The sequence below is a fragment of the Scomber japonicus genome, chromosome 16 (assembly GCF_027409825.1).
Source record: "Scomber japonicus isolate fScoJap1 chromosome 16, fScoJap1.pri, whole genome shotgun sequence".
NCBI lineage: Eukaryota > Metazoa > Chordata > Actinopteri > Scombriformes > Scombridae > Scomber > Scomber japonicus.
In genome coordinates this window covers 25,108,417-25,121,622 of record NC_070593.1, presented here as the reverse complement: position 1 = coordinate 25,121,622, position 13,206 = coordinate 25,108,417, and the positions used below count along the sequence as shown (strand labels likewise).

The following is a 13,206-nucleotide window of genomic DNA, read 5'->3' as shown; positions in this document are numbered from 1 at the left end:
ATCCCAGTCAGACATTTTCTCTCTGGTAGACCCTGAAGCAGATGTAGAGGTACGGCCTGGTGTCACAGCTCTAATCACAAAAACTTCAGAAGCACAGTTAAAGTCACATCGCTTTGAAAGATTTTCTCATTGGAAGAGCTTGTATCGCACCATAGCATCACTAATTTGTGTTGCAGCATCATTCAAGAAAACATCTGCTCAAAGTAAATGCTGCGGATGGAAGTGTTACAGTGAACCGAGCAGTGTGAGTGAGCTTCACAGAGCAAAATCTGTGATTATTCTCACTGTGCAGCATGAGATCTTCAAAGAAGAACTCAGATGTTTGGACATGAAGCAAGCACTGCCAAAACAAAGTCCACTCACAAAGGTAAACCCCATTATAGATGAGGATGGATTACTTAGGGTCGGAGGTCGTCTGGGACTGGCAACTCTCACAAAGGAAGAAAAACATCCACTTATCATCCCCCATCCTCACCACATCGCTTCTCTCTTGGTGAGATACTACCATGAGAAGGTAGTACACCAAGGCCGTCATATCACAGAAGGTGCAATTAGAGCAGCAGGACTGTGGATTATAGGGAGCAAACGCCTGGTCTCATCAGTCATTTACAAATGTGTCATCTGCCGTAGGCTTCGAGGAACACTACAGATCCAAAAGATGGCAGACTTGCCAGAGGACAGGCTCTCACCAATGCCACCCTTCACCAACGTCGGTCTTGATGTTTTCGGTCCATGGACTGTGGTGACACGTCGCACAAGGGGAGGCAGTGCAGACAGCAACGGTGGGCAACCCTTTTCACATGCATGTCAACAAGAGCTGTGCACATCGAACTTCTTGAATCAATGTCAACATCCAGCTTCATTAATGCATTGAGAAGATTTTTCTCTATTCGTGGACCTGCAAAACTTCTCTGCTCAGACAGAGGCACCAATTTCATTGGTGCTTACAAAGAGTTGAGTATTGATCACAGGGATGCTACACTGAACAACTACCTTCAAGAAAAAGGCTGCACGTGGCAATTTAATCCCCCACACTCCTCACACATGGGTGGCTCATGGGAAAGACTCATTGGTGTTGCAAGACGAATCCTAGATGCTATGCTAATGCAGTCTGCACATACTCGAGTCACACATGAAGTGCTGAGTACCTTAATGGCTGAGGTGATGGCAATAATGAATGCGAGACCATTGGTGCCATTGTCTACAGACCCAGACATGCCAACTGTGCTCACACCAGCTATGATCTTGACGCAGAAGACAAATGCTCTATCAGCACCCTCCGGCACCTTTGACCAAGCAGAACTCCACACAAAGCAATGGAAACAGGTTCAGTGTCTCGCAGACGCTTTTTGGAAGAGATGGAGGGGGGAATACCTTGCCACTCTTCAGAATCGAAGGAAATGGACAGAAGACAAGCCCAACATCAAAGTTGGAGATGTTGTTTTGCTCAAGGATCACCAAGCTCACAGGAACAACTGGCCTTTAGGACTTATTACTAAGACATTCCTTAGCAAAGACAACAAGGTTCGCAAGGCAGAAGTCAAAACAGCAAAAGAAGGGACTGTGAAAGTGTTTCTGAGACCGATATCAGATTTAGTTATTCTTTTGCCTGAGAGACAGTAAAAAATGGACAATTTTACATGTTAATGTTTGTATTTCATTTATTGTCTTCTGGTGGTACAATAGTATTGTGCCAGACGGGGAGTATTCTGCCCTCTGTTTGAGTGCAAGTAATTATTTGTGTTCTACAGTGCCCCCTTTTGGTTATTCAATAGAAGCAGTTGCTAAAACAGGGAACTTCCTTAGAGTTAACCAGGCACCAGAGAGCACATGCTGGTAGCTGCTGCATCTATTTACCTCAACATTGTTGCCTTGGACATTATTTGTCCGTAAGTATTATGTTTTATTGTTTTCTTTGCATTATTTGCACTATATGCATCACACATTTGCTGTGTATTTGTTTTTCAAGTGATTTAATTGATGACTGGTTTAGCTATCTGCTAGCTTGGTAATCCGTTAGCCTGTTCAGCTGGGTGATGTAACATTTTTATTTCTTACATATTTATGTTAATGTAAATAATATTGTTCAGAATTTGATTTGTATTTTTGTGCTTTATCACAGTTTTACAGTACTTGTGGATCTTCATTAAACATGCAAGAGAAGTTACGCCTTGTGTTTATTGGAGGACTGCAGACTGTTGGCTAACTGTCTAGCTTTTGATAGAGACGACTCATAGCGAGGACAGTATACCTTGTAGAGAAGTATTTCCAGTTTATCCAGATTCACCCTTCAGACACTGGCCAATGAAAACATCCTGCTATGGGAGGGTATAGTAATATCAGGAAAGCAGCTGATTTACAAGAAACAGAGAGAGGAGGGAGTGTTCATCACACTCATGCACTATATTACATTTGTAGGTTAAAGACGCCTTTGCACTGGCTGCTACAGTGCACCTTAATGGTTTATTACTATGTTTCCATCTCTCTCTCTATTATATAAACTATCAAAGAAAAAGATCATCATTTCTTGGCTTCAGCCACAAATTTATCCTCAAACACAGGAACCTCAGAAACCTGATATATATTTAGGCTGTTTTCCTCCAATCAACCATCCTCAACTAACTTCATCTAAACCATCAACCTGTCTCTTAGACCACATCCCAATTAGACTGCTTGATCAATCTGTCTTCAGTAACAGGCAATGTATAAACATGTTACATCACCCAGCTAAACAGGCTAACAGATTACCAAGCTAGCAGATAGCTAAACCAGTCATCAATTAAATCACTTGAAAAACAAATACACAGCAAATGTGTGATGCATATAGTGCAAATAATGCAGTGCACCAGTAAAAGGTGCTACTGAAGCACAATGCAAAAACAGATCATACACACTTGCAAGAAACATGTAAAGATATATATTCCTTTACTCTACAATAAGTTTATTATAAGTGTATGTAAAGTTGTGGTAGGAAGATAGAAGTAGTGACAAGGACACTAGCAGGAACAGCTCTCCTCGTGTAAAGGCCAGTCTATTGGTTTCTCCTCCATGCTCTTGAGACTGTGCTGGGCGACATAGCAAACCTTCTTACAACCGCATGTATGGATGTGCCATCCTGGAGGAGCTGGACTACCAGTGCAACCTGACTGAGTTTCAGGTAGCACCTCATGCTACCAGCAGTGACAAGGACACTAGCAGAACACAAAACTAGAGAAGAATCAGTCAAGAAGAATAAGGAGAGAGCAACTCTCCTTATCCAACATGTAAAACCATTCCCTTTTTGGGGGTTGTCTTGCTTTTGTTGTCACTTTCAAAGCAGCTGAAACTGATTCACAATCGCAATTGTGCTTCCTAGATACACAGATTGATGTAGGGCTGGACGATTAATTGAATTTTAATCGCGATATCGATTTTGGTCTCCCGCGATTATAAAAACGTAATAATCGACATAAAACGATTATTGTTCCGCCTGGCGCGGCGCACCTGTGACATAAATCCAGCGCCCCCCTCTTTCCCAGCAAGTTCTGTGTCCCGCCCCTTATGTTAGACCCGCTGGAGGAACGGTGTGTTTCTGCGCAGATCTGGGAGATTTAAAGTGACAGAAAGGCCTTTGGTTGACAAGAAGAAAGGTAGGACTGGGACCTCTTCAGTGCTCTTAAGTTTCATGAAAAGTTTGGCGTGAGATCACACAGCTATCAGGACGCTGCGCTCTCACACGCGCTGCATTGAGAGTCACACACACAAGCGCCCGCAGTCACTCTCTAGCGCGCTCTCTTGCTCGTTCACTCCAGACTCCGGGAGATTGTGTCTCATTTGCGGGCGTCAGGGAGCCGCTATCAATATGCAGAGTGTTGGGATGTATGGATTACAAAATATATTAATTTCTGTGCGGTGGGATCTATCACTTCTCAGCGTGAGAAATGACAGGTGTGGCGTGAGAGCGTGTGAACTGCTTGACACAGTGCAGGGCAGCCAGGGGATTTTTATTTTGGTAGGTTTTGGTAGGTTATTTTAATTTATTGTTTTTACATATTGCTATTATTATTTCCATTTATCATTATATATATTTTTCTTGATTTTAATTTATTTCTGGTTGTGCTGTTCAAATATATTTCAAGTTGAGTTCTGGTGGTTCAATAAATGCTTATGTTTAGATCCATGAATAATCGTGTTTTATAATCGCGATTTCAATATCGATCAAAATAATCGTGATTATGATTTTTGCCATAATCGTCCAGCCCTAGATTGATGTCCCTAAAGTTTAACTGATTTGGTGTTATACTGTGATCATTAAGTGTTCCTTGTTGAATGTTTTTCTTTCTGAACTAAAGACAGTTTCTGCATACCTGCACTGCTTGATAATGACTGCCACTCCCACAAAAGTCTTCCAGGTGCATCTTCTTATGTACCAGTAAGTGGTATTGCTGAAACACAATGCATAAACAGATGCACACCTACAAGAAAAATGTTGTCAGCCGCATAGGGAGAGGCAAGTTTCATTAACTTTCATGTGCTCACAACATCCAACTTGTTTGATTATACCATCATCTACAATGTGTTCATTAGAAGTGTAAAGTTGTGGTAAGAAGATGCATTTGACAGACTTATCTATATGGACTGCTTTTATAAAAGGTAAAGGAGCCAGCATTTCTACCACATAATTGAACTACCTTAAAACCTGTGTATAAGACACCTTAAACGTGATTTTTTTTTCTTTTAAAAGTGGGATGCCTCTTATATACCGGTGTATCTTATATACTAGTAAAATACAGAGAGAGGTTGGATCTGGACATGATCATACTGTACGTAGGTATGTAAAAGGCTGCCCACACTAAGGATGATAACTATGACAATAACTATAAACATAAAGATAATGATGTGAGTCCACACCTATGAACTACAACGTCCTATAAACAGCACGCTCTGTGCGCTCCAGCTGTGTCTGCAGCTAATGAAAGTAGGCTATTGATTATGGGGTGCCGTTTGTAAAGCGGCTCACACTGAAAATAACAGCAACATTTTGTCACATTTAGCTTCAAACAATGTTTAAAAAACTGGTGTGAATTTTTGAGAGTCACTTTTTTGGCACCTCATAATTGATGACCCGTTAATGTTGTATGTTGTACAGAGAAATAAAAGATAAAACCAGGTGGGTTCACCTATGAGTGCTGATTCAGTGTGTTGCTCGGAAGTATTTCAGACACTAGTAGCTGTAATGTTTCAGTATTTATAGACCAAACTGACCGGACTGACAACAGCTGATGTTGAAGCGCACAGACGATCAGTTTTTATTGGCAGTGACTCACAGTATGAGCACAGATTTGAAGAATAAAAGACTCTCTAACTTTGTTGTTTTACACTGAATGGAACAGAGGATGTTTTGATGTCAATCTGTTGACAACAGACCCTATCAGGTAATATTTAACCTGTAGACAAATATTATGCAGGTTTGTTGTCAACAGATTGATTACATCACTTGTACTAAACTTATCTTGCTGTTCTGTGATGTTATGTGTCAGAAGAACATTGTTACCTGCTGATGCAGGTTAGATACTGATGAATCTCATGGTAGCAGATGAAGGAATCTGTTCAGTACAGATAATCAGATGTGATTGGTTGACAGCAGACAAACACATCCTGGTTCCTTGTAGCTCACTTAAAACAACACAGAAAAAGCTTTAGTGATCAGTTCACTTTAGGTTTCAGGTCCTAAATATATACAAACGCAATAGAACAAATAACTGGTGTAAGTTTTATGTATCATCCTCATAATACAAATTGACTTTACTGTCATATCTGCTATCATTCACTTGATGTGTTGACTGACTGTAAGTGACACAGCATGCAGTCTGGTGCAGGTTAATAATATAGTTTAGTTTACAGTCACTAACAAACAGACCTGTACATTCTGATGCTAATACCATGTGTGTTCCCTGTTAACTGACATATTACATCACATTAGCTACATCTGTTTACAGAAACAGGCAAGATGCTAACGTTAGCAGAGATAGCTTACATCCATAATAATAATGTTAACCACAAACAGCATTTCTTCTTCACTGCTGTTGTGATCTCTTATGTGCACCCTGACTACCGGCACATGAATGCCAGGCTGAATGAAAGGCTGAGTAATTTAGGAGGGGGAAGGAATATCCAGGTATATATTGTATAGTAGTGAAATTAATACTTTAGTCAAATCAGATCATCAACACTGCACTTGGCGTTGACCTGCATGTCTAAAGAAGGGTGCACAGTGTGGGAAGTGTTGACTTTGGCCTTTGATAGACAATTGATTGCAATACTGCATACCTGTTACACGACAATTTGTACTGCCTGAGAAAAGTTGCACCCAGTTTTAGAGGTTGTATAATTGTGAGGAGTCAGTATTTTTATGGTTGGAAAATAAAAAGTATCCTCCACCGAAAGATGTACAGTTGGAAAAAAAAGCATTTTGTACACCATTCTTGATGTTTGAGATAAGAATTAAAAAAAGATTAAAACATTGAGGAATGTTCCATTTTCCTGTAAATTGTACCTCTATTTATTTGCCTTATTTAGTTTGCTATATTTTGTATGTACACACAGCATTACAACAAAATGTTATATTAAAAATATGAATAATTAAACTGTGGTCCGTGTATGATGAGTAGTTTTGAGACTTGTATAAGAATGAGAATCTTTCTTTTTTTTTCATTTCTATAATTTTATTTTTGTTTTGTATTTTTCTCACCCTGTGTCTTTTGTAGGGTTACAATAAACTTTTGTCCCTTACAGCTGATTGTTTATTCTTTTCTTCACGGTCACTGGTTGACATGAGAGAGTTTGGCTCACAAATTTAATGTTGGTGTCCACTGAAGAAAGTGGAGATGCTACCTCATCCTGTATTAGAATATATTGCATTATGCAGTGATACTTAAATTGTGTTAATAAAGAGAAAATGTTCAATGCACTACGCTGCAACAAGTTGATTGTCAATAATGTTTGTACTAATTACAGTAAATGAGAACTGCATGGAGGCCATTTGATAGAATGAAAATGTGCTCAATTGTAGGAACTAGGATACAAGACAAAAAGTATCATGCAAATGTACTCAAAAGCTCTTTTGTACAATGAGTACTTCAGTGTTAATTTGCTATCAAATGCTATGTTTCCATTCACCTCATGATATCACAATGAGGTGTTCAGAGCCAGGGCCCTCTGAAAAACCCTCAGCAAGCATGTCTAGGAAATAATTTAGAGCTTTGTATGTGGGATTCCAAATATTGGGATGAATCTGGACCCTTCCTCTGGTGCCATTAATGCAACATTGTGTGCACACTGTGATAACAGCTTCATGATACGGTCATATCTACATACATACAATAGTAAATAAAATCAAAGGTGTGATGATTTTTTTTAAAAGAAGGTTCTAATGTTGTCCATTTTAGTAGCTTGGACAGGTTTGTGCAGTTTACAGTACACACAGTATGTTAGATTTTTTTTAAATGTGCTAGTTTCAACCTGGTCTTTTGAAAGTACATGAACTTCATTTGATATGCAAATACAGCCTCCCCCACATCACTGAGCATCACTAACAGTATAGACATGCTGAAGCTCTCACCTTTTCATTAAATATGACAGACTAGTCAGAGCTGCACCATGAACCCTGTCAGAAAGACCACCAGTCAGACTCTGTGTCAGTCAGAGTCAAACAAAACATCATCCTCTGTTCCATTCAGTGGAAAACAAAGTTAGTGAGTCTTTTATTCTGCTGCATTTGGTCTATATATACTGAAACATTACAGCTACTAGTGTCTGAAATACTTCCAAGCAACACACTGAATCAGGACCCACCTAGTTTTATCTTTTATTTCTCTGTACCACATACTACAATAATGTTTGTACAGATTAGAGTAAACCCTAAAAATATCATGCACAAACTCTTTTGTACAATTTAAATTTAAGTTTGAATGTGCCTGTAAATGCTATATATCCATTCAAGTGGAACCTCCCAAATGGCTCTGATCAAAAGTTTACATACCCTCGAAGTTTTGACCTGATAATATACACACAAGTTGACACACACAGGTTTAAATGGATATTAAGGGTAACTGTCCACACCTGTGATCTGTTTGCTTGTAATTAGTAATTCATTATTACAACACAATATGGAAAAGAAATGCTTTATTTAATTCTTTGACACTTGTACTTTTCTCCAAAGTAGAGAATGAAAACAATATCAACCAAAGTGATCAGATTAACAAAAAGTGGGATTTCAATTACAATACACAATAATACATTACACTCTGTGTGACACCTGTTACCAGAGATAAGGACATAACAACGAAACACAATTCTGAATGCATTTTTGTTTTAATTATCTATGGCTGGACAAAATTTAGAATTTGATCATATAGAATAAAATGTTCCTTCTTTTATTGCAGTAAAAGATTTATCCAACAATGTCATACAGGAATGTGTTTCCTGCTGTGACTCAGTGTAAACTGATGCACCAGCATGATCTCACCATGTCCAGCTGCCTCACTAGTTAATACTCTGTTAATACCACTGACCAAAACCAAATCAAATAACATCACATTAAGGCATAAACATATGTCCTCTCTTCCCATGAAATATCCTGATGAACTCCATCATTAATGTGACTCATTTCATGTAGCCTATACATTATTTACATATTAGCAAATGACCCTCTTTCACCCCTTAATGTGACATGAAAAGTGACCTCAGCACTGCCTCTCATGTTCACAGAGGACTGTCACAAAGAGAAAACTTTACATTTTAAAATAGATATTAGAATCTACTCACTGAACACTCTTCCTGATGTTGAAACAGATAACAGAGAAATATTATGATGGCCACCGTATGAATTAGTACGAGCTGATGTTCACCTGCTTGTCTGCTACTGTCAAATGTATTATCTGTCTTAACGTCCTGCTCATTATAAACCCTGTATGAAGTGTATCAGATAATCCAGACACTGACCAATGAAATCATCCTACTATGGGGAGGGTACAGTAGTATCAGTAAAGCAGCTGATTTACAAGAATATAATAATAGCTTGTTCAATGCACTTTTATTATGGGACAATGAGGTTGGGGACTCCGGCTGGGCCGATGGAAACACATAACAGTTAGTCTGTAAGATGACATGAGTGGACAGGACACAGACACAAAGAGGTGACGCTACTGTATGAACAGTAACAGGAGTGTATTGAGTTTAAAGGCCTCACCTGTCTGTTGCTTTGGTGTGTTTAAAAAAAAGTGGGGGGAAAGATGAATAATTAAACTGAGGATTTTAGTAGGGTTGTAATAAACCTTTGTCCCTTACAGCTGATTGATTATTAACATCAGTATTGACGCAAATGTTAATATTGTTCTTCTCATTAATGTCACCAACAACAACAAAGTATCACAAAAATAATCCAGAACAATTCAATTAATTCAAAGGCTCTTTTGCATCGTACCCATTTCATATCTGGAAAATAAGATAAAAATACCTATATTCAAATAATAAAGAAAGATGTTTGAATGCACTAAGCTGGAACAAGTTGATTGTCGATAATATTTCTACTAATTAGATTAAATGAGACCTGCAATGATTCCATTTGATGGACTCAAAATATGCTCAAATGTGCAGCTAGGATAAAAGACTTTGATATTTGATCACAACATTTATCATAAATAGTATGCTACAGTTTACTTACAAAAAATTATTCAAAAGCTCTTTTGTACGGTTTTAAATGCCATGTTTCCATTCACCTCATGACTTATGATATCACACTGAGGTGTTCAGACCCAGGGTCTTCTTAAACACTCTCTGTGCATCATCAGCGAGTATGTCGAGGAAAGTACTCAGAATGTTGTAAGTGGAGGTAAAAGAGAAGGCCATTGCTAGTCGGATTCCCAATATTGGAATGAATCTGCACCCTTCCTCTGTTGCCATTGATGCAACTGTGGTGCCTACACTCTGTACCACCTTTATGATGAGATCAGTGGTTATTTTTTTTGCAGCCAGTGGTGACAAGATAACATCCATCAGATCCTCATATGGCACACCTGTGGTTTGAGAACGTTTCTTCAGTGATGGGACATCAAGACCAAATGCAAATACATATTTTGTAGAAACACCAACTATCACTCCTATGTCAACAACTAAAGAAATCCCAGGAATTGGTACAGCTGCTACAGCTGCAGATAGTGTGGCATAGTATTTTATCTTTGACTTTAAAGCTTTTTTCTTCTTGTTGATGATCTCCAGGCTGACATTGGGCATGGAAAACAGCAGAGCATTCCTCTTGTGTTCAGGAAGTTCTCTCTCTAAGGTCTCCTCTAGCAGACGGAAATCATACAGGTGGAGATCAAAGCTGGACACCAGGAAGACCTGTGGAGCCTTAACTCCTAGTTTTTGAAGACCTGCATCACAAAAGAAATAAATGCTATATCAGCATTTTGCCCATTCCAGCATATCTGGTAATTAATCTCACTATGATTATAAATGATTACATAACACACACAAACCTCTTACCTTTAATGCAGTCCTCCCTGATTTGTGCCAGAGTTGTTTCCTCATTGAACTCTCTCTGACTTCTCTTCTCATTGTATACATCGTTGTCAATCTTTGAGCGAACAAAGTAGAATTTTTTCCCCATCTTCTGAATCTCCTGAGCGAGCTTCACATCATTTTCTCTGAAGCGAGTGTCACAGATGATGATGAAGAAGTCAAACTTCTCAAATCCAACATGCTCCAGATACTGTTCAGCAGGAAAACTGTCCGTGCCAATACCAGGAAGATCCCATAATGTAACATTGGGATAGTTTGGATGGGGGTAAGGTGTAACCTCCATGGTGGTCTCTACAACACCAGTAGGGGCAGCTCCATCATCCTCTTTGTCTATGCCTCTGAAGGCATTCACAAAGGTGGATTTACCAGAACCAGTCTCTCCTGTGATAGCAATGTTCAGTGGAATATTCTCCACTTTGTTCAAATACTTCTGAATGTTTTCAGCAGCTCGGGACTGATCACTGTTTTGTAGTGCTTCTTTAATTTCTTCCAAAATGACCCACTCTTCCTTGATATCCATCTGGAGTCAAATAGAAGTTTAAAAAATAACTTTTGTTTTTAGGGAAAATAAAGTTGAAGCCACCTATGATCTAACATCATACACTTACTACACGGTCGCCCATAAAGTTGGAATCAGTTTGTTTTCAGACACATTCCTCTTTTTATTTTCTATTTATACACATCAGTAATCACCTTTGACCAGGTGCAATGAGATTGATCAATACAATTTTGAGAATATATACACTTTATCTATCAAGAATAAATCACGTTATCACAATCATTTCATGAGAAGAAGTAAAAAATATTTTATTCCAACTTTATGGGCGACTGTATGATAGAATGCAAAGTCAGGAGAAATCACTGCCTTAAATAAGAAATACAGAAATAATTGAGTTACTTGACAGCTGAACTTTTCTCCATAGTGGAGAAGGAAAACTATGTCAACCAAGGTAATCAGATAAACAACAATGGGATTTGAATTTAACTTAATAAAGTACACTCTGTGTGACACATATACCTGTTACTAGAGGTAAGACCATAACGAGGAAGAAATTCAAAATTGATATTTGGGTGATTTATTGTACAGTATGGACTCTTATGACTGGTCAACATGAACAATTACGTGCATGGACTGTGGTTTGGGCAAAAACTAAAAAGTGTCAAATTTCCTCGTTTCCTTGCAGAGGGTGAGATTTAGGATGAATTTTGTCCTATAACATCACAGGAATGTGTTGTCTGCTGTGACTCTGTGTAACCTGATGCACCAGTGTGATCCTGTGAATCCAGCTGCCTCGCAGGTAATACTCTGTCAACATCACCAAAACCAAATCAAATAACAAATCAAATACATCTGATGAAAACCATAAAATGATGTCCTCTCATCCCATAAAGTATCCTGTTGCTACTGAAATCCTTCATGATAATGATTGACTTCATCAGCATATAAAACATAGCCTATACAATATGCTACAAATACATATTAGCAAACAAATCTTTCATTCCTTAATGTTAAAGAACAGTAGTGACCTGAAAAGTGACCTCAGCGCTGCCTCTCATGTTTCAGAGAGGACTGTCACAAAGACAAAACTTTACATTTAAAATAGATATTAGAGTCTACTCACTGAAGACCGATGTGTATGAGCTGATGTTGAACTGCTTACTCTCCAGTGTATTATCTGTGTCAATCTCCAGCTCATTATAAACTTTGTAAAGAAGTATTTCCAGTTAATCCAGATTCACCCTTCAGACACTGGCCAATGAAAGCATCCTGCTATGGGAGGGTACAGTAATGTCAGGAAAGCAGCTGATTTACAAGAAACAGAGAGAGGAGGGCTGTGTTCATCACACTCATGCACTATATTACATTTGTAGGTTAAAGACGCCTTTGCACTGGCTGCTACAGTGCACCTTAATGATTAGTTCATTATGTTTCCATATCTCTGTCTCTCTCTCTGTCTTTCCCTCTCTCTCTCTCTCTCTGTATAATATATGTATATATAACCCCCAACCTCACCCTTTTTTTTAACACATCAGTGACAGACAAGTCACTGATACAGACAGACCATTATGTGTTTCCAGCAGCTATACATATATACATAATTCACTAAATGATGTAAGACGTAGAGATGTAAATGTAATCTTAATGTTAAAATTCTATTTATAGAATAATATAACGAACAAAATGAAATCAGCAGTAGATGTTTTTAAGTAAGTCTACATACCGTGTGTGCGTGTGTGTGTTTATACAGTGTATATATACATTCTCATCCTGGGACGCCCACTTCGTGGCCTAAAAAACTTTCTTAGAAGTGTATGTAAAGTTGTGGTAGGAAGATAGATGTAGTGACAAGGACACTAGCAGGACCACTATCTAGATTCACACAATATATACTTAAATGGAAGACAGTCGGTTTGAGCTTAGCTCACCGGGTAGAGCACCTGCCCCATGTGTTGAGGCTCTAGTCTTCGTTGCAGGTGACCCCAGTTCGAATCCCGAGCCAAGTGGTCTTATCTTGCATGTCATTCCCCCTCTCTCTGCCTCCTGTTTCCTGTGTATCTATACTGTCCTGTACATTAAAGGCAAAAAAGCCCAAAAAATATACTTTAAAATAAAAATAAAAAATGGAGGCCAGTAGAAGAGAACCT

At 38.6% G+C, this 13,206-nt stretch overlaps 1 protein-coding gene across 1 annotated transcript; it reads right to left on the bottom strand.

Moving 5' to 3' along the window:
* Positions 1–9,774: 9,774 nt before the first annotated feature.
* LOC128375690 (interferon-inducible GTPase 5-like) lies at positions 9,775–11,080 on the bottom strand. The gene is made up of 2 exons (XM_053336090.1): positions 10,525–11,080; positions 9,775–10,412 (listed from the first exon to the last, which is right to left on the bottom strand). The coding sequence occupies exons 1-2, from the start codon at positions 11,078–11,080 to the stop codon at positions 9,775–9,777; spliced, it is 1,194 nt and encodes a 397-aa protein (XP_053192065.1).
* Positions 11,081–13,206: the final 2,126 nt, after the last annotated feature.

Coding starts and splice junctions, on each gene's coding strand:
- LOC128375690 (XM_053336090.1), bottom strand. CDS start 11,080: ATGGATATCAAGGAAGAGTGGGTCATTTTGGAAGAAATTAAAGAAGCA. Junction 10,413..10,524: donor CAGGGAGGACTGCATTAAAG/GTAAGAGGTTTG, acceptor TTTGTGATGCAG/GTCTTCAAAAACTAGGAGTT.